This window comes from Loxodonta africana, chromosome 9, assembly GCF_030014295.1.
Source record: "Loxodonta africana isolate mLoxAfr1 chromosome 9, mLoxAfr1.hap2, whole genome shotgun sequence".
Lineage (NCBI taxonomy): Eukaryota > Metazoa > Chordata > Mammalia > Proboscidea > Elephantidae > Loxodonta > Loxodonta africana.
In genome coordinates this window covers 50563046-50589041 of record NC_087350.1, presented here as the reverse complement: position 1 = coordinate 50589041, position 25996 = coordinate 50563046, and the positions used below count along the sequence as shown (strand labels likewise).

The 25996-nt window shown below is 47.4% G+C and overlaps 2 protein-coding genes and 1 pseudogene across 12 annotated transcripts in view; 2 read left to right on the top strand and 1 right to left on the bottom strand.

The window, feature by feature from the left end:
• Positions 1-3522: 3522 nt before the first annotated feature.
• ARPC5L (actin related protein 2/3 complex subunit 5 like) lies at positions 3523-11329 on the top strand. Its single transcript, XM_064291446.1, has 4 exons — positions 3523-3791; positions 8357-8428; positions 9398-9574; positions 10785-11329. Exons 1-4 carry the CDS (start codon positions 3642-3644, stop codon positions 10845-10847), a joined length of 462 nt encoding a protein of 153 aa, XP_064147516.1. The 5' UTR covers positions 3523-3641; the 3' UTR covers positions 10848-11329.
• Positions 11330-13000: 1671 nt separating this feature from the next.
• The window catches only part of GOLGA1 (golgin A1), a 55554-nt gene continuing 42558 nt past the window's right edge, over positions 13001-25996 (bottom strand). For 8 of the 11 annotated variants that reach the window (XM_064291441.1, XM_064291442.1, XM_064291436.1 and 5 more), the window contains 8 exons: positions 23061-23150; positions 22139-22241; positions 21874-22034; positions 21295-21438; positions 16387-16446; positions 15618-15788; positions 15002-15088; positions 13001-14415 (listed from right to left, as the gene is read on the bottom strand). In XM_064291441.1, coding sequence (XP_064147511.1) covers positions 14335-14415; positions 15002-15088; positions 15618-15788; positions 16387-16446; positions 21295-21438; positions 21874-22034; positions 22139-22241; positions 23061-23150 — 897 coding nt within the window. In that variant the 3' untranslated portion in view covers positions 13001-14334. Of the gene's footprint in view, positions 14416-15001; positions 15089-15617; positions 15789-15883; positions 15993-16386; positions 16447-21294; positions 21439-21873; positions 22035-22138; positions 22242-23060; positions 23151-25996 lie in introns of those variants that run through there. The other 3 variants (XM_064291439.1, XM_064291438.1, XM_064291443.1) reach the window with 3 other exon arrangements.
• On the top strand, positions 23146-25693 carry LOC111749825 (ubiquitin-conjugating enzyme E2 variant 1-like; annotated as a pseudogene).

Here is a 25996-nt window from a genome sequence, read left to right as displayed (position 1 = left end):
CTTTTGCCAAGTGCTAGCTGGGACCTTTGGCAAATCCCTTCATCTCTCTGAGCCTCAGTTTTCTCACCTGTGAAATGGGATGTTTATGAAGATTATGTTGTTAGCTACTGTCCACTCGAATCCATGGCAACCGCATGTGTGCATAGTGGAACTGCTCCATTGCGTTTTCAAAGCTGTGACCTTTTTGGAAAGAGATCGCTAGACCTGTCTTCTGAGGTGCCTCTCTGTGGGTTCCAACCACCAACCTTTTGGCTAGTAGTCAAGCACTTAACCCTTTTGAAGCCCAGGGACTCCTCATGACGATTAGCACGAGATTAGCTCTTAGCACAAGACCTGGTGCATAATGATGCTCAAAATATTATCTGTATTTATGTTCCCAGTGGAACAAGTTGGGCCCTGAAAGTTAAAGGGAAATTAACAAATCAAGGGAGGTGCCCCAGGCTTCCTTACTGGCCCCCCAGCCAGCAAGTGTGAATCAGTGTTCAGTGCTGCTCCAGTGCTATTAACAAAGACAACTCTCAGATGTCTGGGTAAGGTAGAACCATGGCCAACACCTGATCTGGTCTTTTTAATCCCCAGGCCCAGCACATGAATGATTGTTGGTTGAATGATGACTGAGCCTTGCCTCAGACCACAGTGAGACAGACTTCCAGGAGGTGGAGGAATATGGGCAAGAGAGGGCAGACAGAGAGTAATCCTAGCATGGATAAGCCTTAAATGGAAGTGTAATGATGCATGGGGGCTTCCCTGCTATATGTTCCAAAAACTTCTATTGCTACTAGAGCTGTTGGGTACAGAACTTCCTGGACTTGAAGTCATCTGTGATTTCCCTGTTTCTCTCACATGCCATACCAAATCTATCAGCAAATCTTGACAGCTCAACCGTCAAAATATATCCAGCCTCTTCTCATCACCCCCATTGGCACCCCCCTGGTCTGAGCTATTCTTGCCGGTCACTCGGACCATTGGAGCACCTCCTCAATTGCCTCCCTGCTTCAGCCCTCGCTCCAAGATATGTTCTCAATACCGTTGCTCGAAGGACCCTTTTCAAACTTATGTCAGACATGTCACAGCTCTGCTCAAACTTCCAGGGCTGTCCCATCTGAGTTAAGACCACCACCTCCCCTGCCCCCATCTATCGCATCTCTTTTCATTCTTCTGCTCCATCATGGCATTGTTATTTCTGGAATATGCCAAACCTGCCCTGCCTCTGGGCCGTTGCTTGGCCCCCTCTTCCACTTCCTTCAGGTCTTTGTTCAGTGTCACCTCCTCAGGGATGCATTTTTGGACCATCTATCTGGGTGCAGTGGTTTGCTGTTGTATGGCCCTTCTAGTCATGGTCTTGTAGCTCGTGTGCGGTAATTAGGTGGGTCTGTGCAAATGGAGTACTGTGGCTCACCAAAGGAATTGGACAGTTTTGCTAATGCAAATAAGGTGCATGGGATCCTTGTGGGGGTGGCACCATGTAAATAAGGTGCATGGAACCCTTGTAGGGTATTGGTCAGTTTTGCCATCCTGCTAGGCTTAAAGGGGACCAATCCCAGAGGTTGAGGGGGACCTCACTATCAAGAAGAGTCGGAAGCAGAGTGTGTCTTTTGGACCCAAGGTCCCTGCAGTGAGAACCTCCTAGACCCAGGAGACAGAGTTGTTGCAAGAGAAGTGGTGGCAAGCACGGCAGAGTCCAGCAGCAGATAAAAGGCAGTAGAATCAGGAGACCAGAGCAAGGCAGTACTGTAGTGAGGTGGCTACAGTGGGCACCAACCCACAGAGCAAATGCTGAACACCTTTGGGCAGGAGGCTTGCTGGCAGAGTGGGGTGCCTCCGGGCACTCAGCAGAGCAAAAGAGCTTTGTGACACTTGCCCAAGCAGGGCAGAGCCCAAGCAAGAGTGAGGAAATGGCGGCAGCAGCCAAGAAGCTGTCAAAGAATTGTGTCCTGAGTTGTTCCCATTACTTCCAAGTTGATCCTGATCCTGAATTGAAACCTGTTACTTCCCTAATAAACCCTGTATTTGTGAGTATGCTGAGTTTTGTGTAGCCATTGCAACGATTATCAAAACCAGCAGAGGAGTGCTGTGGGAGGAACAGCTGATGTCAGAATTGGTAAAACAGTTGGAGAGTGGAGATATGTCTGACCTCCACCTCATAGAAATCATGACATTAGACGAGGTCGGACGCCTCACCAATTTTTACACCATCATATCTGAGGTAACACTCCCAGGCACTGTGTGATTTTTCTTCCCTCAGCTCTTAATCATCCCTGACATAGTATAAAATGAATTTTTTCACTGCCTCCTTGACTGAAATGGAAGTCCATGACCAAGGACATTATTTTGTTCACCAGTTTATTTGGGAGCTGTTTTACTTGTAAAATGGGTGTTTCTGGTGTAAAGTCTCTTCTGACCAGGATGTTCTGTGTGTATGAACCTTTGCTGTCTTGTGGCCTGCCTGGGTCACAAAGATTTCTTTCTAGCTGCAGAGCTGAAATTCAGGTAGGCTTTATCTGCTTCCAGGACTCCCAAAATTTTGATTCAGCACCTATTTACCTCTGTGGGAGTCTGTATTTTTAGCACCCAAGATTAAGTAGCATTATAGTCTGGCAATATTTTTTTGATCTGTAGGCACAGTTCAATGAGAAGTATTCAAAACAATGAAAATGAGTCATATTTAATACCAGCCTTTATTAAAAAAATATTACATGAAAACAAAGACCCGATTCAGCTACCAATTAGCTTGTTGGTTAACAGAACTCTCAGGCACCAGCCCAGGCACCTAATTCTTGATGCCCTGGAGTCTTCCTTGACTCTGCGCTGACCTTCTAGCTCTGATTCTGGGGATTCTGCTCTGTACCAGGGCACACTTTTCCAGCTGGGCCCCACTTCTCATCATGCCCTCTCCCATCCACCTGCCAGGTCAAAGTAACTGTCACACATGCTGGGTCACCACACCTTCAAACCCAAACGTCTTCAACGTCTTGTCACACGTCTAAAGCCTCCCACTTCTTTAGCAATGGGATGACTTCTGTGTACAAGGCAGAGGCAGGCTCCTCAAAGCTCAGCGCGGTGGCATTCAAAGCCCCCAAGATCAGAGACCTACACTCCTCGGGCATGAGAACTCCTCATCCCTCAGGGCTTAGCTCGAAGGTTTTTTCTCCAAGAAGCCTAGCCAGCACTCAACAGGCAGAGCCAGGTCCCTTCTCCTGAGGATCCGTGACCCCTCAGTCTTGGTAGCGATCACCTCGGAGTCCGCGGCTGAGTTCACGCTGGCCCTTCTTAGAGCCAGGGGCTCCTCGGGGAGAGGAAGGAAACCGGGAAGGCCTAGAAAGGGACGAGGCTCCCACTCCCCAGACGGGAAGACTTGAGGTTCCTTGAAGACCACAGTCTGGCCGCAGAGCACCGGCACCAGCAAGGCAGCTTCCTAGCGTTTATCCGCCGCGCGGAGAACGAGCCCTTCGGGCTCCGCCGCCGCCTTTGTTTCCGGTTCCGGCGTAGTCCGGAAGTGGGCGGGCGGCCGGCGGCTGCGCGTGGAGGAGGTGGAGGAGGTGTCGGTCGGTTGCTTCCCGCCCCCGAGCCGGAGCTGGAGGTGAGCAGAGCAGTGCTGTGGGACAGAGCGGAGCCGGCTGAGCCGGCGCCGAGCTCCCGCCATGGCCCGGAACACACTGTCCTCGCGCTTCCGCCGGGTGGACATCGACGAGTTTGACGAGAACAAATTCGTGGACGAACAGGAGGAGGCGGCAGCGGTGGCGGCCGAGCCAGGCCCGGACCCGAGCGAGGTGGACGGTCTCCTGCGGCAATATCCTTTCCCGGTGCGGCGGCCCAGGGGCCCTACGGCCTGGGCTCCCCTTTGGTCAGGTCTTCCCACTTGCCCATCCTCGACTCTGGCCCCTCAGGCTCAGGCTCCCCAATCCCCATGACCCCGTCCCCCTCAGGTCAGTCTCCCAATATTCTTCTGAGGCCGGGTTTCCTTTGGTCCCGGTCTCCTCATTTACCTCAGCCCCAGCTCAGCTCCCCTCAGATATGGTCTCCCCATTCTCCTCGTCCCTGGCTCCGTCCCCGGAGCCTCCCTCCTTAGCAGCGGGGCCCCAAGTCCCAGGTGGTTGGCCTCATCCAGGAGCATGCCGGATCCTCCTCGGTCCTGGTGTACCCTCCTGGTTCCAGAGGCCCCACATCCCTCACTCCTCAGCGCGGCCTCTCCCCTTTTCTCCTCTTTGCCTTCTCAGCCCCTCAGGAAGTCCCTTCCTTGAGCGCCCCATCACTCCATCCCTCCCTCCCGGAAACGGGGCCATTCACGGGCTTGGTCGGCGGGAGGGGCCGAGGTGAGCCTCCGCTGAGTAATTGAGCGGCTAGGGCGGCTCCTGGACCTGCCCTACTGGCCTTCTTGGGCCTGATTGCAGCACAACATGAAAATAGGTGGGTGAATGGCCGCAGGGAAGAAAGGACCCATGGGGGAGTGAAAGCTGCAGCCTTAGTCCATCCTTGAGGTCTGAGATTCTGCTCCCCCCAGCTCCAAGTCAGTCGACCCTCAGTTTAGTGCTGCCCTTTCAAACCTATTCTCGGCCCCTTCTAAACACCTTGGGCCTGGTCTCAGCCACACTCAACAAGTGAGTTTTGGCTTCCCCAGTAGCCTTCCTCTGTAGGTTGTGCAGGACGCAGAGGCAAAACCTAGTAGTTTAGAGCTAAGAAAAACCAGACAGTGCGAAGTGAAATGTAAAAAGAGAGCCCAAGACTGGAAATAACTGCTCTTGTGCCCACAGAAAACAAGAATTTAGAAAACAAGATTAAAAATAGAGATGGTTGTCACAGCCAGCTTGGTCTCTTAACAGTTTAGCACAGGAAACTGACATGTTCTCACAGGAAGAATTTTTCTTTATTCAAATGGTGTTACAGGAAGTGTCCCCTCCCACCCCCCGAACTTACGGAGGGGCAGGGTTGGAGGCTCCTGCTGTATGTAAATCAGGTTCTTGGTGTTTAATCAGTTGACTGACTCAGCCTGGGTAGTTGGGCCTCATACTCTACCATTGGGAGGCGCCCTGTGGTGCTCCTCCAATGTGCCTTTAAAACAGAAACCTTCAGACTTTCCTTGAAGAAGAATGTGTTTTCAAAGGTGGGGATTTAAACTTGTATTTCCTGCACCATCAGGATCACCTGCTTACCCCACTGGTGAAATGGGGTCATGGGAAGGACACCCAGGAGACAAGGTTCGTTCTGTAGTTTGGTACATGACCTGGCTCATGGGCTCCAGGGTCAGGCCTTTGGTGAAGTAGCTTCATTCCACAGATGGGGAGACCAAGGCCCCGTAAGCTGCTGACTTGGTTTTGTTGCTGCAGGAGCTCATTGAAGGTCATGTCTGGGTCCGCCTCTGATTAGTGGTAGGTTCCTTAAGACAGCTTGGAGGCTTAGGCTTAGCACATCCTGTGGATGGTAGTTTTTCCACTAACAAGAGTGTCAGAAACCTTGTTACTGTGGAGAGTTTAGTTTTTGGGGAGTGGGGAAGGGGAGGTTAGCAGATGTGAAGAACTGAAATCCTGGCAAAGAAGGGGCCAAGGGAGGAAGGTGAAGGGAACTAATTTTTATTGAATCCCTATAATGTGCCAGTTATTGGACTTACACTAGATCATTGAAGTTAAGCTATAGAAGAGATCTCTAGGCGTCTTAGGACACAGGAGGGATTGATTGGCATGAGAGAAGGTGGATGGGACCTGTCCTAAGGCAGTATTAGAAAGCAGTTCATGGTGGGAGATTACATAGCTGAAGTAGAAAGAGCATGAGCTGTGCATTCACACAGACCCAGCCCTATTAGCTCTTGCTTTGTGACCTTGGGCAGGTTACATACCCTTCTCTTTATCTTCTTTGTTGAGAACCATGCTGGCCTCAGAGGTTCCATGGGAACAGAACAGGACAATACCCCAAAAAGGTCTGGCACAGTGCTGGGCCCACAGCAGGTGTTCCAGACATACCAGTTGGGTCTGCAGGGGACTGTAGAGCTTGGTTTTGGAAGTGGGCAACTTGGGTTTGAAGGCCCGCTGGACAATTTAGCTTTGTGACCTTAGACAGGTATTTTCTCTTCTTCTGAGTCTCAGTTTCATTGTCTTTAAAGTGGGCATAATGATCCTCATTGCAAAGGGTTGTTAGCAGTAATGAGATGACATGTGAAAGCACCTGCCGTGGGATCTGAGGCCTTGTAGGTGCATTTAAACAGTTCCTTTTCCTCCTCGCTGAAGCAGGAAGCTGTCTAGAATAGTGATTTTGAGCAATATTGCACTCCCTCTTCCCTAGGGACATTCCCTAGCAACTTGGGGTTGCTACTGGAACCTAGTGGGTAGAGGCCAAGGATGCGGCTAAACATCCTGCAATACACAGGACAGACCACGCAACAAAGAATCATCCAATCCAAAATATCAGTAGTGCCGCAGTTGAGAAACCCTGGTCTAGAGGAGACCAGGGACTGGGCAGGGTTCTCACAGCCTGTTCTCTGAAAGGGCCTAACGTGCAGAGACCAGCTTAGTAGATGACGTGTGATTGCAGGGATGCCCTCCCTGCTCCCCAGTTCTCCCCAGCTGCTGAAGGTCCCCTTTCCATCAAAGCCTATAGTGAATGCTTGGCAGATTGGCGGTAAGAAAAGTAACTGTAAAGCAATGACTCTTTTTGCCCTCGCTGAATGACTTTGTTTGCCAGTCATGCTGTGTTCAGGTGAAGAGCATGCAGCCTTATGAGATGCTAGCCTACATTTCCTGTTAAGCTCTGGAGTCCTGCTTATTGCTTTAAACCAAGTGCCATCGAGTCCAGTCCAACTCATGGTGCCTCCTTGTGTATCAGAGTAGAATTGCTCCATAGAGTTTTCTTGGCTATAATTTTTACAGCAGACCGCAAGTGCTTTCTTCCACAGAGCTGCTGGGTCGATTTGAACCACCAGCCTTTAGGTTAGTGGCCAGTCGTAAACCGCTTGTGTAACCCAGGCTCCTGTGCACCATCCAAGGACTTTTTATTGCTTTGGGGACCCCAAATTAAAAGGATTATGAGAGAGGATTTCAGTGAGTGATATCAGACTGTCCCTTGTTTGGCTGGAGAAAAGGAATTTAAAAGCTGAGCGATAAAGGGGATGGGCTGCCTCTTGAATATAGAAGGTGGATTAGAGCCAAGGTGGGGGCCTAGGGACTTGGGGTTAGGGGTGGTCACTGGTGGCATGGGCCCAGCTCAGTCAAAATGGAGCCACACTTGGGTCGACTGAGAGGCTTCACTTTTTTCTGTCTGTGCACATGAGGGTATCTCTGCTTGAACAGGCATAGAGACCCGGTTGGGCAGAAGCCATTCCTTGTTCTATTTTTGAAGCTTTTTGGCTGAAGCCAGTGTTTCAGATGAGGAAATGAAAGTTGGCTGATGTAATTCAGTTTAAAATAGGTGTCACCTTTGGGGACCTAACCCAGATTGCAGTTTTCTCTTGAGTGCTGGGTATTCAGAACTCAGCAAAGAATGTGGTGGCAGGATTGCAACTAAAGTTTGGAGGGTGGGGATTGGCCTATTTTGTTAGCAAAAGGTTCTTTTAGATAACAGATCCTATTCTGGTAGCACTTTTGGACCTCACTGACCTGGGAAGGTCTTGAAAAGCCACTCAGTTGCTGTCAAGTTGATTCTGACTCATGGCGACCCCATATGTGTCAGAGTAGAACTCTGCTCCATAGGGTTTTCAATGGCTTATTTTTCAGAAGTAGGTCACCAGGCCTTTCTTGTGAGGCTACCTCTGAGTGGACTCAAACTACCAACTTTAGGTTAGCATCTGAGTGCATTAACCATTTGCTACCACCCAGGGACTTCAGGGTCTTGGAAGATGAGGATGTGTTAGCACATCTTAATTACTTCAGTAGTTTTACTGATAAAAAGCACGGGATTGAAGAGTTAGGAGATCTCTATTTGTGCTTTTGTGGTATCACTTATAGAATGGGAACGATAACCCCCAGTGTCATGAGGATCCACGTGTAGATACAGTGGCCAGCACCAACCAGGTGCAAGTGAGTTGAGTCAGATTTTGTTGGAAGTTACGCTGTAAGGGCATTTGCTTTACTGATACCTTCCCGAGTGACTGTTGAAACTTGCTTTGAGGGAGAAGGTTGGGGCGGGGGGCGGGGGCAGAAAGATTTTTTAGGGTTGGCAGAGGTGCTCTGCACCCTATGGCTCAGGGAGGCTACCTGCTATCCTCTGAACAGGCACTGCCCACCTGGAAGCCAAGGTAGGGAGAGGTGGGGGATGTGGGTGATGGGAAATCCTGTTTACCTCTTTTCTTGAGCTGGTTTTGAAATGAGTTCATTAATGAAAGCATGAACGTACCTTGAGCCTAACCAGCCTTAACTGGTGGTGATGCACAGGGGACATGCTTCGGGCCTTTCATGCAGCCTTGCGGAACTCTCCCGTCAACACCAAGAATCAAGCTGTGAAGGTAAAGGGGTCGTGCCGAAGCTCTGCTGGGTGTTGGGACCAGGGCTGTGGTTGTCCATCTTCTTAGCTGGAGCCTGAGTTTCCTGGGGCTCGGGGCAGTGTCTGTTTCATCTCCACATCAGTGAGTAGCTGCCAAGAGAGTCAGTTGGCACTAGGCAGTGCTTCCATGGAAGCCGCTTGGTGCTCACAGACTTGGAGGCTCCTCTGACATCAAAGCTGTCAGTGTTTATAGTAAAAGCTCCCCAAAGAAATGTTCACTCCTCCCCAGGGCCTCATGGGGTGAGAAGTCTGCCCAGCACTTGCCGATTAGCAAAAACCAGATAAATTAGCTTGCCATGTGGGTCTTAGCAGTGGTTATGCTTTTATAGGCTTATTGAATAGGTTTTATCTGCATAAGGATTTTAAGTTCTTTTTTAAAATCTCCCACCTTTTAAAAATTAGGTGAGAAGTTAAAGCTGTGCTTAATCTCACACCACTGAGGCTGACTAAAAGTTGGCTCAGGGAAAGGGATCTCCCTGAAGCTGGGGTCTTGTGCCACGTCACAGTGTAACCAACGGCTGCACCTCCTCAGGTGGAGGGGAATGGCTCCTCTGTGACTGGGTGAACAAGACGGAAGCTGCAGCCAAGTAAACCGATTTAAAAAAAAAATAGATCTCCACAATTGTGATCCTATGAACTCTAAGGTCTTGTTGGTATCATCAAAAATAGTGATGCTTCTCCCCTGTAAATCACTTTTACCTCCCAGAAAGTAAGTGGAATAATTTACCAGTATAAATAAGGAATACTTTGAAATTTAAATTAAAACTTTAGCCCACTTTTTTTTTAAACCATCCTAGATAAATTAAAAATTGGACCATACTTGCGGTGAGTTCTGATCACTTGGTTTGGTGATCCTGTGCCTGCAGTGGGGGACATGGCTGTGCTTGGGGTGTGGCCCTGGGCCTCACACCCTTTCTCTTTTCCCCTGTAGGAACGAGCCCAGGGTGTGGTGCTGAAGGTGCTCACAAATTTTAAGAGCAGCGAAATTGAGCAGGCTGTGCAGTCACTGGACAGAAACGGCATTGACTTGTTAATGAAGTACATTTATAAAGGGTTTGAGAAGCCCACAGAAAACAGCAGCGCGGTGTTACTGCAGTGGCATGAAAAGGTATGTGAACGTGTTGCCGTGGCAGGCAGCCCCCTGACTTACCCAGAGTCCAAAACAGGACAATCTGATAGGCATGTGAGAATAAGGGGACAAACCTGTAACAACCTGGGACATCAGACCACTTACCTCTCCCAAGGGAGCACCTGGTAAGGATTTCATCTCCAGTATAATTGCAGTTGCTTCTGCCCTTTAGCTGTTGATTTATGCCAGACATGGGGGCAGGTGACTTGGCATGGTAGGGACAACAGGGCAGTCCAAGGGTAGGAGGGAGGCTTTCTGGTTGGCTGGGGCTCTGTAATACTTTCTCTGCACTGGTGGAAACAGCTGCTTTGGGTGGTCTTAGGGATACCAGGCAGAAGGGGGACGGTGGACAGAAACCTTGACAGGCACTTCATCTACCTGAAGCAAAAAACGCCATGTCTTCCCTTTGCTTGAGTCAGGTACAAGAGCAAGGCCTTTTGCAGAGCCTGTGTCCTTCCCTGACTCAATCCTCCCTACTCCCCCTTGCTCTGTAGAACTACAATAAGCATGCCTACCATGGGGTGGAGCGGGGAGGGCTGGATATTACTAACACAAAGTCCTTTCTAAAAGGCTCAGTGTTGCATTTCAGAGAGTGGTTCCCTTACTGATGGGTCACTTACTTCAGGCAGCCTAGGTGCTGGGCTGTGGCCTTTTGGGTCTCTGTTCTCAGCCTCTCCTCTGAAGATAAGCTCCTGGGCTTAGCAGGTGAGGGTGGCTGTGGTGCTCAGGGAAGCTAAGCAGCCGGAGGAGGCCAGGCCCTTTCATCCCTTTAAGGTGATTCAGTGCCCAGTCCTGTCTGGCATGTATTGAGGGTGCCAGGAAGCAGCTTTCTAGTGGGCTAGTGTGCATTTAAGTGTCTAGAGCAGTGCTGGCAGGCTGGGAACAATGTGTTTTTCAAGAGGGAAACTTGAAGGGCTCTGCTGGGTGTGGTTGGTAACAATGTCCTCAAGCCGAGTTCTGCCTGGAGAGCTAGGAGCTCTTCGGGATCCTTAGTTCCGGTCAGGGCTTCTTCCCTAGAATGTGGTCTCTGTTGCTGCCTACTGTGTTCTTACAGGAATCCTTTTTCAGAGAGTCTGTGCAGTGGGACCTATGTCCGGGAGTGCACGGTCCCATCTCCCTGGCAAGCCAGGCTCCTTCCTCGTGGCTAGCCAGGTCTCATTTGACACATTTTCTTTTCCTGCCCCCACAGGCATTAGCAGTAGGAGGACTAGGCTCCATTATAAGAGTTCTTACAGCAAGAAAGACTGTTTAATAAAAGAGACTCATGTTACCTTGAGAAGATAAGAATTTTGGATGCACAGGCTGGTGAAGAAGGGATTGACATGGACCATCTTCCTAGGAACTCCCAACTAAACTTTTCAGGACATGTGTCCTCTGAAATGTATTTTATTTTCAAGGTGGAGGGAGAATTTGTCTTACTGTTTCCTAAATCCTTTGCAGGATCTGATAGTCTGCCTTTGTCTATGAGTAACGCAGAACTGACATTCTTGACTGTCTACCATAGTGGCTGGCCAGCCTTGGTCAGGTGTACCTGTGTACACTGCCTGTTTAAAATGGGGGAGGGGTGATTTGGCAGGTACAGATCCAAGGGCTGTGGTAAAAGGGAGAGCTTGTTTTTATGAAGTGGAAAAAACCCGAGGGTTTCTACAGACATCCCGTCCTCCCAGAGAAGGCGGACTCTTGGGTTCATTGTAAAGTGCCTGCTGCATCAATAAAGCTCTTGGCTTATTAGTATATACATTGCGGTGTGTTTCATGTATGTTAAAAAATGCTAATGAGTGGACGGGCGTGAGAGGTTAACCGTTCAGGGAAATTGAGGTAGTGTGTCCCCGTTTAGCCATTCCCAGGGAGCGAGCGTGGCAATCCACAGGCCCTCTTGGCACAGTGCTGCTGGCTGCTACAGAGAGGCGTTTTGCTGAGTATTTATTGTTTCTTACTCCTTTGATTTGTATGTAATTTTGAAGCTTATTTAATAAAGTGCCAAACATTTAATAATTGATCCAGGCTTTAAAAGTCTTCAGTTTGTGTGACTGCACTTGGGAGTCTTTTGCAGTGGGCCTCAGATGTGCCTGGTCACTACCTCCTGATGCTCGTCTGGGGGCCGTGGATTCTGCTGTGTTGCAGGAATACCCTTACCACTATATTGACAAGTTTTCTTTAAAGAATAAAAAACCAGAAAACAGGTAGCCACCTCACTATACATATAAAAGCAAGATGATGTTCCCTTAACTACTAACAGTGACAGCACATGTAACTGCTACTTGCATTCTGTGAAAGTTAAGGACTCCATTTATATTCCTGAAGCTCCTCCCAGTCATGGGGCCTGGGATACAGACTTACCGGGAAGGGACACGATCCTCCTCCTACCCCCACAGCTCCTTTGCAGAACCACCACAATTATTAGGAAGTGGGACTGGGCTGTGGGCTTCGTTAAACTACACGTATTTATTCAGACCCAATCCTGGGAGGTTCTTTCTGAAAGACAAATGTTCTGCAGCCCTTGAAGTTGGCCTTTGAGGTATTAAGTACAAGACACAGTGCACACAATTTAACAAGTCAAAAAATACTGGCATCCCAAACTATATCAAATAAAACTCACTGTAGCTACATCTGGATTGAAGAGCTTTAATCAAAAAGTGTATTGCACTGCAAATGAATTTTCTACAGCAGTTTTAGATAATACAATTCCTATTTACAATATCAAGAGATCAAGATCCAATGCTCATATAAAGGGCTATATATATATACTGTCTATCACAGAAAGTTTTATACAAGTAAAAGTGCATTAAATCACTTAGAATATTTACTTCACTCTTCCTGTTCAAGCTGAAGGAAATTCAACATGCAGGAGGAAAGCCTAATCAGAGTGAATACTCCCTAAGGAGGTACAGACTTAGTGATGGGCCCCACAACCACACCTAAAACTGCCAGCTGGGGGCGGGGCATGAGACCAGCTCAAGGGCTGGAGAAGCCATGAAGGAGGTGGACCTGGCTTCCACAGGAGTGGTGTAGCTGCTTCTGGCAAGCCTTGACCTACCCAAACCTCTGAGGATTCTCTCCTGGAACAGATGAAAAGGAGGAAATCCTTTTTTTTTTTTTTTTAAAGCGACCACTTGTCAGAATTACAAAACACAAAGACTCATTTCATACGCCCACCAGGTGAACGGAAAACAGCATTCTAAATGAGGGACAGACATCTAAGGAAGAGCCACATGAGGAGGTAGGTAACTAGAGAGGTTCATCTGGATGGCAGAGAGCTGAGCTGGGACTAAGGTGATGCTGCCCAGATTCACAGAAATTTAGTAGGTCAACCTTGCAAATCTTTGTTTTTCTGTGAGACGTGTGTGTTTTAACCCTAAGTGTAATTGAGAAACAACTTTACATCATTGGATAACTGGTAACAAATTTAGGAGCTTCAGTCATTCAGTTTTTTATTTAACAGTGAAACTTTCATCAAACTATAAATCCATAAATGGTTTGCCTTTAGATTTGATATTGTGGCTTATCCAGGACAAGCATATTCCCTTGCCCGTAGTAATGCGAACACAAGTTTTCTAGCAGTCACTATCAGAGCCATCGGAAAGCTGCCAAGTACTGCAGCCAGCTGGGGGCCATTTGGACTCCATGTGTGAATGCAGGGTGAGGTGGGGAGAGAGGTGGTGGTTCTATATACAAGGCAGACTGCTTCCCATGTTTTGGTCAAGGCTGGGGGAGGGTCAGCTGCTGCTTCCTTTGAAAATGCCACACTGTCCTTAACAGTAGAAAAAATGTGATTAGCACTTGCTCAGTGTTAGTACAACACAGAATTAAGAGCAAAGCAGATAAAACCACCACCACGGCTTCAGAGAGAAGCAGATGCCACCAAATGCCAGTGAAATTACAAAGGGACAGGAACCCCAATTTTAGAAATAATTTCCTCTCAATGCTCTGACTTTCCTTTAAGAACCAGTTAAATGGACTTTATAATACAGAAGACATGTTTAGTGAAGAACGTCAGCTATAAAAAAGTTTAAAATGGTTTACCAGCAACCCATCCAAGACAGTACATTTGTTAAAAAGGCAATTGAGTATATTTGGTACTATCCTTATGATTTTTATATATGTGTTAATTTTCTGTGGGTAAAACGGGATACCATCCGAAAGCTGCACATTCATTAATCCACTGGCCTGGAGTACCTTCAAGATGTACACATCGGAAGTTCTAGGTGGCTTCAGAAACAAGGTCAAACGTCTTCAGAGGAAGGGTTAAGAAGCATCTTCTCATCTGAACCCAAAAAACGCTAACAGGGAGGGGGAGTTTTTAAGGAGCACCCCCACAGAGTTGGCTGTTAGCAGCAGCAGCAGGTGGAACTGGCCTGCAGACACACTTCAAAGGGCTGTCTCTTCCTCCAGCATCATTCACTACATGATGAATTGGTCGCCTCCTCGCTGACAGATGCTGACAGCTTCAGCTTTAAGTACTAACATTTAAAGTTAGAGGATTCAGGTACAGTCGGGTGCTGGCCAGAGCTGAGATTTTAGCAGCACTGTGGAAATGTGGGTAGTGCTGGGACCTTCCTATTTGGTGACCAGAATGACAGTCAGCAGGGAAGTGGGCCTTAAGTTTTGTAAACAATGTTTAGATGCTTGTACAAAATACTGCAGATATGGTGATTAAAAACCCATCCAGACTGGTGTGTTAGTGTTCTTTTCACAGAAAAAGTGTCACCCCATGGAGCTCCATCCTTGGGTAGTTCCTTCTAGGACCATGGTATCCGAGGGTTTGAGATAGATGGCCGGATGCTGCCCTTGGGAGCTGGTTTGGATCCAAACCAAGACATCTGTATTTGAAAGAGAAAAGGCTCCTGAGATGAGAATCAGGACTTGGTGCAGAAGAACCTGAAACAGCCACACCCCCATCCCCATCCCTGGGCCTCCCCCTCCCACCTTCTGTGTATCCTGACTCTGGCTTTAAACAGAAGGGTGAAGAAGATGGTTCCAGTAACCTGTCTGCGGGGCTAAGAGCCCAGTCTAAGTATAGGGTGGAAATGGGAGAAAAAGCTTAATTGACAAGAACAAGGCGTGGAAATGTAGGTAATTTTTCCTTAGTTAAAAAAAAAAAAAGTGTTTTATGCAGCTGCTTTTGAACATTTTTCCTTCTTTGTTTTTTTTAAAGTCTGGGCATTGGGCCAGACTTGGGATGTTGATGAAGTGATATCAGTGAAAAGGCTTTGGAAGGTACAAGGCTTGTTGGTTGGTGATATCCTAAATACTGGCTAAATCAAATTCATTATCCAAAAGCAACTTCTAAGCTGACAATGCAGCTCTGGCTGCTGACCTGCCTCCAGGGGCCAGTCTCCTTTGCCAGGGCTGGGATTACTAATAATACTATTTGGAGGCTGGAACAACAGACCAGGGAACTCCTACCTTATACTCCAGAGTTTCTTTGAGCATATTCTCTTCCTCTTGAGAAAAGTTTAACAACACTGACACAGCTTTTATGAGATGAAAAGCCTGAAACAAAGTAAGTTTTGCTGCCATGGACCTTGGTGGCAGGAGGAAGCGGGGCAAGAAGTTAGGAGGCTAAATGGCAGCATTTCCTTTGTGTATGCTCCTGACTTGGTTAGCAAGGACAGGGTGGTGGGTGAAGTCAGGCATTCTGAGATCTCTTTCTCCCCCTCCATCTTTACTCTGGGGACGTCCTCAGCAGCTCTCCTGCTCTTCAGTGGGATGCAGGAACGCTGGGCACAATCAGTTCCATGGACCCTGGCCTTAGCATACAAGTCAGGATTTAGAAGTGCTGCCTACATCTCCCACCAGGAGCCAGTTTCCCACACGGTCTCCCCACTGCTATCCTGTCAGCAGGTCAGTGCCAGCTGAAGAAATGACTAAGGGTCCACACTGGTGGTAAAACTGGAATGTGGGAGAACAAGAGAGAAGTGGATTGGGTGGGAAACCATGTGGGGCAGATGCAGGGCTAGAATAAACACGCCAGGCCCTGGCCTGGAACTCAATACCCAAAGCCAGCTTGGAAGCCCTTTACCTCGGATTCTCGACAGGACATGAATTTTAGAACAACGTGTTTCAGGTACTCAAAGTTGATCTCGCGAGCATCAGTCAGGTCAGCATTATTGGTGACAGATGGGGCCAGGTTTGGCATCTCAGGGCCAGGCTTCTCCCGGACCTCAAAAGGCTCATTATCAGGTCTGATTTTCTGAAAAAAACAATGGAAAGATGCTTTGTTGAACCCTTCCAGATAGGTGTAACCATCATGCCATGGAAGGTTCACCTAGCCCAAGCTGTGATCACCTGCTGTTCCCGTGCCACATCTGGCACATCATAGAGCAAAAAGGGTCCCACTTGGGAAGGAAGCGCCAAAGTATGAGGCAGGCTCAGCTCCTCCAGGCGGGGCTGCCAGCTGAGAGGGGGAGAGAGGTCATTTTACATTTTCTTTATCCACATCAAGGACACATCTCCCCAGGGCAATGCACAGCTCAGCCAGGAGCAGACATGCTGCTCTCATTCTGGGTATGGGCCAGGCACTCTACAGGTCCTGTACAATTCTCAGAACAACCCCATGAGGTAGGGATCATCTCCATTTTCAGATGAGGATACAGGATCAGAGAAAGAGGGCACATGCTCAGGGTCACAGCCATCATCTGACTTCCCAGAGACCCCTTGCAATCAACTGGGGGAGAGGGGCACCATCAGGCAGGGAGGGAGCCCAGGAGGACCAGAGAGCCAGGGAGGCACAGGCAGTGGGAGAGAGGAGGGGCTCAGCAGCCTAGGCTGGTCACTGCGTGAGCACTCACCAGTTCCTTCTGCAGAGTCTTTTTGAGTTCCAGCATCCTCTGCTGCATCTGCTTTATGATCTGAGATAAACCCCCGCAAAAAGCCATTTGTTAAATGCACATTTCAACCATCTTTAAGATGTAAAGGAAAACAGAACAGAAAGACACCCCTCATGCCCCCTGAACACCTGTTAGAAGTCTGCCCTTGTCCCTTGTCCTCCTGAGAGGCTCATGGGCAGTTTTCATATCCATGTGCCTGCTACCATGGGCTGTGTTTTCCTTATGTGATCCTGCGTCTTGCATACTTCAGGACTTTCGGCCCCACAAAGCAGTGTAGGCCATTACAAACCTTTCTGTGTAATCTATGAATGCCCCAATGTTGCTCGACCCATGGTCTCAGTCCTCAGGACTGTGTCCAGCTCTTGCCACCATAAATAGTATAGCTATAAGCATCTTTGTACCATATATTTTGTCCTTCAGAATTACATGTGTGCTATGATCCTAAAATAGACAGTTCAGTTCAAGACTTATGGTTCTCATCACCATTGCTCTTGTGAAATACCATAACTTCCAATACTTACTCTGAACAGTGTAAAAGTTCATGGCTTTTCTACATAACCCCCACTAACTTGGGGTTTTATCTCTTTTATTTATTTTTAACTAGGGAGTTTCTTAGTATTATGAGCTGTAAGAGTAATTTATTATACATGGTATTAGTCACTAGAAACACTGAACTTGATTTTCCCAATTAGAAAAATTACTGTATAATAGCAATACAGGAAAAAATTTTAAATTCTATCCAAAGTCTCACAACTGTAACATACCAAAAAATTTTTTTCCTGTGTATTTCTAGTGTGTGTTCATATTCTTCCATTGAGTGGGTAGAATTTTGAAGTTTTTCATCTATCGAGTTTTTACAGCTTTCTATAGTTTTCCTAACAGTAACTCTAGGGGGATGCACCACATTTTTGTTTTTAATAATATTTTATTGTGTTTTAAGTGAAAATTTACACAGCAAATTAGGTTCCCCTTTAACAATCTTTATACAGATTGTATTGGTTACAACTTTTATAATGTGTCAGCATTCTCATTTATTCCCATTTGTTCTATTTCCATTGATCTAGCTTCCCTTCCTCTCCTTGCCATCTCTTCTTTGCTTTTGGGTAACTGTTGACCAGTGGTCTCATATAGTTAATTGTTTATGGGAGCATATTACTCATGGGTGATATTGTTTATTTTATAAGCCCAACTATTTGGCTGGAAGGTGACCTACAGAAATAACTTCAATTCCAAGTTCAAAGGGTATCTTAGGGTGACAAGTCTCGGGGGTTCCTCTGGTCTCTATCAGTCCAGTGGGTCTGGCCTTTATATACAAATTTAAGGTTTGTTCTGTATTTTAGTCCCGTTCTATCCAGGACCTTCTACTGTGTTCCTTGTCAGAATGGTCTGTAGTGGTAGCTGGGCACCACCTAGTTCTGGTCTCAGGTTTGAAGAGGTTGTGGTTCCTGTGGGCTATTAGTCCTAAGGACTGGTTTCTTCTTTGAGTGTTTGATTTCCTTCATTCTCTTTTGTCCCATACGAGTAGAAACCAATACGTATATCTTAGAGGGCCACCCGTAAGCTTTTAAGACCCCAGACACTACTCACCAAACTGAGGTGTAGAACATTATCTTTGTGAACTATATTGTGCCAGTTGACTAAGCTGTCCCCCGAGACTATGGTCCCAAGCCTTGTGACCCAGTAAACCAATCTCTCGAGGTGTTTGGATACATCTAGGAAGCCTGTGTAACTGTGGCCCCATGTGATTTGCTATGTATGTGGATATATGCAGGCAGGACACACAAGTGTGTGTATACTTGTGCCTACAGATACAATACATACACGTGCATTTACTCGCATATGCATTCCTATAAACAGGATGCACAGTATTTTTTTTTTAAACAACACTGTGATAAGCTTTGTTTCCCCATGAAAGGTGTCTTCACTGTCTCTTGAGGAATGAGACTGCTGAGTCAGAGAACCACGGAGCCAGAACACTCTTTATAGTTCCTGTTAAACACAGTAACATATAAAACTCAAACTACTTCCAACCCACCTAGTTTTATAAAATGGTAACTAGTTGTTTCAATTTGTATTTATTTAGTTGAGTTTTCTGTTCATTCATTAATACATTCCACAATTATTGACTGAGTCTCTACTATGTGCCAGACATTCTCCTACCAAAAAAAACCAAACCCTTAGCACTTAACCACTATGCCAACAGGGTTTCCAGACATTCTCCTAGAGGCTAGGAAAACAGCAATAAACAAAAAAGGACAATATATCTGCCCTCGTGAGGGAAAAAAGTCAATAAACATAGCATATCAGAAGGTTTTTTTTTTTTTTTTTTTTTTAATCAGAAGGTATTAAGAGCTATGAAGAAAAAACACATCAAAGTAAGAGAGGTAGGAAGTTCTGGCGGTGAGGGTAGGCACTGGCAGGGGTAATGGGGAAGAAGCTTCCAGAAGGAAGGCTCCACAAGTGCAAAGACCCCGAGGGGGGAAGATGCTTGATACATTCACATAAAGGCAAGGCCAGTGTGGCTGAGAGGAAATGATGGGTATAGTAGAAGGAGATGAGGTGAAACGGGTAAGAAGCAGGCCTGACTATGTAGGGCTTTGCAGGCTACTAGGGACTCTGGCTTTTACTGAGCTAGGAAGTCATCAGAGGGCTGGAGCAGAGGAGTGATGGGGATTCCAATCACAAGGCTAGTATTACACCATCCTCCAGAGAAGAGATGATGATGGTCACCTGGACGAGGGAGTAGCAGAGGTGGTGAGGAGAAGCAGCTGATTCTGTGTATAGTTTGAGGGTAGGGCCAAAAGGATTTGCTGATGGTCTGGATGTTGGCTGTCAAAGAAAGAAGGGTGCTGAGGATGACTCCAGGTTTCTCTCATTTACTGAGATGAGAAAGATAGCAGGAGAAGCAGGGAAGCATGGTAAATCTTATGTTTGGTTTTGGATGTTTTACGTTTGAGATGCCTTTTAGACGTTCAGATGTAGAGCAGACGTTAGGATGCAGAATTCCTGGGAGAGGAGACATGCATGTGGGAGACAGCAGTGGACGGTTCTGGATAAGATCATCAAGGGAGTGCATGTGACTGAGAAAGGGCTCCAAACTCTGGACCACTAGTGTTTGGAGGTAGGGAGAGGAGACCTAACCATGAGAGGGGACAGAGAGGGAGCAGGCAAGGATGGAGAGATGTTGTCTGTCTAATGCTGGTGATAGGTCAGATTAGAAGGAAATATAAGGATTTATCTTTGGATCTAGCAGTGTGGATGTCACTAATGAGCTTGACGGGGTTTTTTTTTTGTGCAGTAGTAGGCGTAAAAGTCTGACTGGACTGGATTCAAGAGAGAATAAGAGAAGTGGAAATAGAGACGGCAAACATAGAAAGTTTTGCTATCAAGGAGAGCCGAGAAATATGGCAGTAGCTAGAGAGGGACTGGGGTCCAGAGTGCTTTTGTAAGATGATTTACATTACAGCACACTTGTAAGTGGAAGGGATGACCCAGGAGGGAGAGACAAACGATGATGTAGGCCAGAGAGGAGAGGAGTGGCAAGGGATGTAATGCATGGGAGAGAGGCTGTGCAGACTGTTCACCACAGTAACAGGAAGGCAGGCAGGGTCTCCAGGCCCAAGGGTGCTGGGGGTGTGTGGAAATTCTCTTCTGTTTTTATTTTCTCAGTGAACCAGAATTCAGGGATATCAGTGGAAGAGTGAGGATGGAAGAGGAGGGGTTGGGCGTTGAAGAGAGAAGAGAAGGTAGAAATGAAATTGTGATCAGGGGGAGTGGAGTGTAAAGGCCTAACTAAATGTGACAGGATTGCAGAGTGGCACCGGGGCTACCCGGAAGACAGTAGTTCTGAATTTCAAAGGAGACCAGTGAGTGTGACTGTTTATTCTGAAACTACATTTGATTCCGTGACAGCAGGTACAAAGTAGGCAAGAGCTGGATTTAACCAGAGTTGGGGCTTTGCCAGCACAGGATGAGGAAAGGCGGACAGGTCAGAGAACTGAGTGTCAAGAAGGCAGTGATTATGACGATGGCCTGTGGAAGCAGCTCGTAAAGAGGGGAGTAAAAATGTAAAGTCAGTGAGGTCAGAGGAGAACTGATGGTAGGTCCTGGTGGGGAGTTTAAAGGTAATTAAATAACAGGTAAAACTAAACTCCAGTGTTGAGAGATACAAGCTGAAGTGGTCAAACTAGAGAGGAAATTCCTGTCCAAGGGGGTGGTTACACATGTGTTTGCTTTTTGATCGTCTACTGAGCCATACATTTGTTTTGTGCACTTTTCCATATGTATTTTATATTTCATAAGAGGATGGTAAATGAGAGTAAGAGAGTGACAGTAAGAGTGAGTGAGAGAGGATGAATATGAACTTTTTTCCTTTATTAAAGATCTGAAAGAATTATATACACATACAATTTGGGGGCAGAATTTCAGGCCAGAGCTGTAACTAGCCAGCATACTAAACTTCACTTTAAAAATCAGAATCACACAAGACCTGCATTTAGAGGTACAGAGGCCTGGCCAGGGTGGGCAGCACCGTGACATTTATGAACCCTTTACCAAATACCAGAACCTGTACAGGACAGACACCTTCACATCATCCCGCCACTCACAGCTGCTCAGGCTCTCCTACTCTGGACACCATCTCAACCGGGCCGGGGACGGGGAGAGAGAGGGAGTGTGAAAGGAAGACCACGCGAGGAGGTAAACAGAAGAGGAAAATTAGGAAGAAGTCCTTTTGATGAAAGGGGTAATATCCTCCTTGAGAGGTGCCCAGGGCATCAGCAAAGCCCTCTAAGAAGGGACTGAAATGGTTTAGGCCCAGGGGCTGGGGAAGAGTGCAGATGTAAACAGCCAGGCAAAGAATTTCCTCACCTTGTTTTTCTCTATAAGCTGCTGCTCCAAGTCCTGTTTTTCCTTCTGTAGCTGCCCTAGATCCATGGTCCCGACCTCACCGTTTGGTGTTCCCTCCGCAGCTGAAAGCTGGAACACAGGGGCCTTCATGGCCTTCAGGGTCACCTACGGGGTGGTGGCAGCAAATTGAGGAGCCATGACAGGTAATGCTCATGCTAAGCCACAGGCACGTGGGGAAGGGGAGCCAGACTCTTCCAAACATGTGGACCCTGTGCTCCAATGGGCAGTTAGCCAGAAACCAAATTTAAAATACAAAGAAGATCCCATTCAGTGCCTTCCAGAGGAACAATTAGCTTTCCATGCAACAGGTTTTTGCTCGGAAGGAATTTTACATCTGAACATTAATAGGTGGCACCAGATACCGTGAAGCCTGACAAGCTCCTATCAGTGGAGCACCCCACTTGAAGGAAAAAAGAACCTGAGGGAAAAGTGACTTGCCCAAGATCCCATAGCTAGTGATCACCAGAGCTCTTCCCAAGTTACAGCTGCAGCACACACTGCCGACCTGCCACAGGGCCTGGCAGCACAGATGGGACTTACGTGAGGCTCGCTGACTGAGAGCACCATCCCCTGCTCCCGGCCTGGCAGCCTCTGCAGGTCCTCCGGTGCAGCAGGTGCCCCGGGCTCCTCTGCCCTCAGACTCCTCAGGGCCTCCAGCTCACTCTGCAGCTGGTGCATCTGCAGCAGGGCAGAGTCATGACCTAGACCAGGCAGAGGGCAGGGGTACACAGTGAGCCGAACCCACATGGCCCATGACTGGGCCAGGTCTCAGGGCAGGAAAAGGTGAATATGCTCGGGTCCTCACCTTCCTTCAGTTGGAGAATCTCCTGCTCTTTCTGGAGAATCACTTCAGTTTTTTCCTGCAGACTCTGCTCCTTGTTATCTATTACTGCTGTCAGGTTAGCAGCCTTGGGGAGAGAAGAACCAACACGAAAGAAGGTCAGCAGTGGTAACCCCATCCCCCAAAGGAATCGCCACTTTTTCCACTACCTATTAGTCCCTCCCTCAAGCCTACAGCCTAGAACATACCCTAAGCTAACCCCTGCTCCTATAAACATGAATAAATCAATTTTCCTTGGCCAGGGGCCCTGCACAGGGGCAACTGTCTCTCACTGCGTCTCTGCCCTGCAGTGGGCCAACTACAGATGTGGCTGTTGTGCCCAGCCTTCCAACAAGCTGTCAAAACCATACTTCCATTTCCTAAGCGCTTGCGTCATGCCCAGCACTGGGTGGGCATTTGACATACATTACCTCATTATAATAACCTGAAGGATGTGATTATCCTGGAGACCTTCTCAGAGGTGACTCTGAGGACTTACAAAAGGCTTCAGAGACAATAACTAGAAGATCCGGGGCCTGAGGCTCAATCTATCTCCAAAGTGAGCTCCCACACTTCCTGCTCAATCCAAAGTGTCTGTGCAGCCTTACTGTGGCCTCCAGGCCTATGGGCAGCGATTGAGTGCCTCACACAATTAGAGCCCAGAAGGTACCTGGGTATGGACTTTTTTCCAGGTGATATTTTTATCTAACAATAACTGACCATCCAAATTAGAAAAGGGCATCCTCTGGGGTTTTGTATAACATTTCTCCCACCTTCCGGGGCACTACAGAGGTATCACACAGCTGACACCATTCCCTATGACTGTGTCCACCCCCTAATCTGGACAGATGGGACCTCTCTGCTACCCCCCAAGCAGGGAGGTAGGCTGGTCCTGCCTGGGACCGACCTGTTGCTGGAACTCTTCCCTTTGTTTCCGCACTTCCTCCAGGGCTTGAGCCATCGCCACACTCACAATTTCTCTTTGGCTCCATTCTTCCTGCAACCCAGCAAACAGGTAGGAGATTGAGCCCCAAAAATCTGTTCATATTTTCTTAGCTGCAGACTTTCACATGAAGCCTAGCAGAGGGAGTACTGCCCTGCAGGATCTAACACTCTTCCTGCTTCTTGAAGTTCCTAGGCTGCCCTCTCGCTCCAAAGCCTTCTGTATCCTTCTGATAGCTGTCCTGGTGGACAACCCACCAAGCTCTTTAGAAATGGGCACACCAGCTAGTACTCAGGCCCAGGCTAGGAGAGTGGAGGCCCAGAATTTGAAGAGCTGCTCTTTGAATCAACACAGAACAAGAAAAAAGATTCTCAGGCCCACATGAATGGGTTGGTGGACTGGAGCAATCCAGTTACAGAAGCAATAATAAGCAATTATTGAATGCTTAACAGAGCAAAATGTCACTATCTCAACAAAAGTACCCCACTTTACGGGAGAGAAAACTGAGGCTCTGAGAGATTAAGGAGTTTACCCAAGGTCCTGGAGCTAGTAAGTGGCATCACCAAATTCAAAGCCAGTATTCATCGGAGCTAGAGCCAGAGCTTTTGGATACTAAGTTCTACCACCCAGAATATTTTCTGCCATGAGCAGGCCTGCCTCCCTGGCCTTCTCCAGAGCATGGGGAATATCCCCCCCAAAACAACCTACACACCAAACCTCTTCCCTGATACTGCTGCCCATGCTTGCCAATCACCCCCAGATGAACAATGATTTTTTAGGTGCCTGGATACTGGTCAGGCAGATGTCTACCCAGGGTCTCCTTTTTTTTGGTTAAGAGTCATCATTACTGATCCCCATTCTCTCCCCACAATTACACATGGTTCTGGCAGGGCTGCCAATCACGATACCCCCAACTAAGGCTACGGGGATAAGCATGTGATTTAGACCTGTCTAGAGCCCTGGTGGCGCAGTGGTTAAGAGGCTGCTAACCAAAAGGTCAGCAGTTTGAATCTACCAGCCATTCCTTGGAAACCCTATGGGGCAGTTGTACTCTGTCCTATAGAGCTGCTATGAGTCAGAATCAACTTGACGGCAATGGGTTTAATCATAGTACCTCATCCTCTTGGCCAAGGCAATTTGTCCAAAACGTGGCTTTGGTTACCAAGATAGACCAATCAGAATCCTTCTTTATATCAGAATCCTTTTCATATGGTGAAGCTAAGGGGGAGAAGCCTCTCTTCCCTGGGGTCACTAAGCTGGGATGTTGCCAGCTTGAAGCTGCTGTGGCAATGTCTACCCAATCTGGAGGAAGCAGTGTCAATAAGAGGGGGATGAGAATACCACAAAGTAAGGATAAGAGCTGGGAGACTGACAGGGCAAGAGACAGACTGATACAGAAACAGAACAGATCTGATGGGACGCCCTGGCTCTAGGACAGTCCACTGATCCAGTACAAGCTGGGTTAATGGAAAGAGACATCAGCTCATGACCAGCAGCATCCTGACTGCTACCCTGGAATTATCAAGAATTGACTTTAGATAGTAGCAATGGCTCTTGAAGATCTATAGGTCAGCTTTGCTTCTTCTTATTTGGAGGAGTAAAAGTCCCTCGCAACGTCCGACTGCTGGAAGAACTCGAAGAAGGCCAGAAAGGAGTAGGAGATGGCACACTTGGCTGGTGTCTAGAAGATGATGAGGACATGATGCTTACAATATGGACAGGGATGATAATTGTGCCTTCAAGAACAATTTATGAAAACCAGATACACAGCCTTAAAATAGAATATGGACCTAAATACCCAGAAGCACCCCCCTTTGTAAGATTTGTAACAAAAATTTATGGAGTTAATAGTTCTAATGGAGTGGTGGGCCCAAGAGCCATATCAGTGTTAGCAAAAATGGCAGAATTCATATAGCATCAAAGTTGTCCTGCAAGAGCTTTGGCACCTAATGATGTCTAAATGTGAAACTCTCCCAACCGCCTGAAGGAGAGTGTTACAGCAATTAATCAAAAAGAAAAACCACAGGCCCTCCCCTTTCCCCCAATTCGATTTAAGCAGTCTTCATTTTTCATAGTAGTAAAATTTCTAGATACATCTTACAGACCTCAAAGTACTCAAAAGGAAGCTCCCGCTCAAAGGTAATTAATCTTAAGATACTGTAAATGATACTAATTTTTTGTCCATTTGAAAAATATAAGTTGTGCTATTAAAAATAAAAGAAGAACTGACTTTATTTATTTGAGTCCACCTGTGGTGGCTGAGGAACACTTGGCACCTGAACTCAAGAGGCTGAGGACAGGACTTGGGAATACTCCAAACAATGCCCCTCGCCATCAAGGTTCTCCAACTACCTCCTACTCCCAAACTGAGATTTAGAGGGTGGTTCTGTTCATACAGGAGAAAGAACAAGAGGTTCCAGGCTCAGAAAAGCTACAACACCCTGACCCTCCATGCCCAGGTGAAGGGGATGACAGGAATGCCATGCCTTCTCGGAAGCCTTTTCTGAGGAAGTTTAGAAAAGACACTTAGGACTCCTGGATGTCTAAGACAGGAGGCTGACCAGGAGCCAGAAGGCAGGACATCAGGCCAGGACAGGATGCAGAAGCTCAAATCACCTTCATGCTAGGCAACTGTGCCTGGTATTTTTTATCTGTGGTTGTGCTTGACCCTCAGAGTAATACTTGGAGGTCAAGGATTGTCAGCTTCAGTTTAGAGAAAAGAAAAGAGATTCCCTACAGATCTCCAGCTTGTGGGGTCAAGGCTGGGACATGGGACAGAAGTCTATGTGGCTCTAACGTCTGTGCTATTGCCACAGAGTCACATAAAAGCCAGGACTGTGGGATTTCAAGTTTACTGGCAAAGCTCAGATTTGCTGCACCAGAAACCCACAGCCTGCACT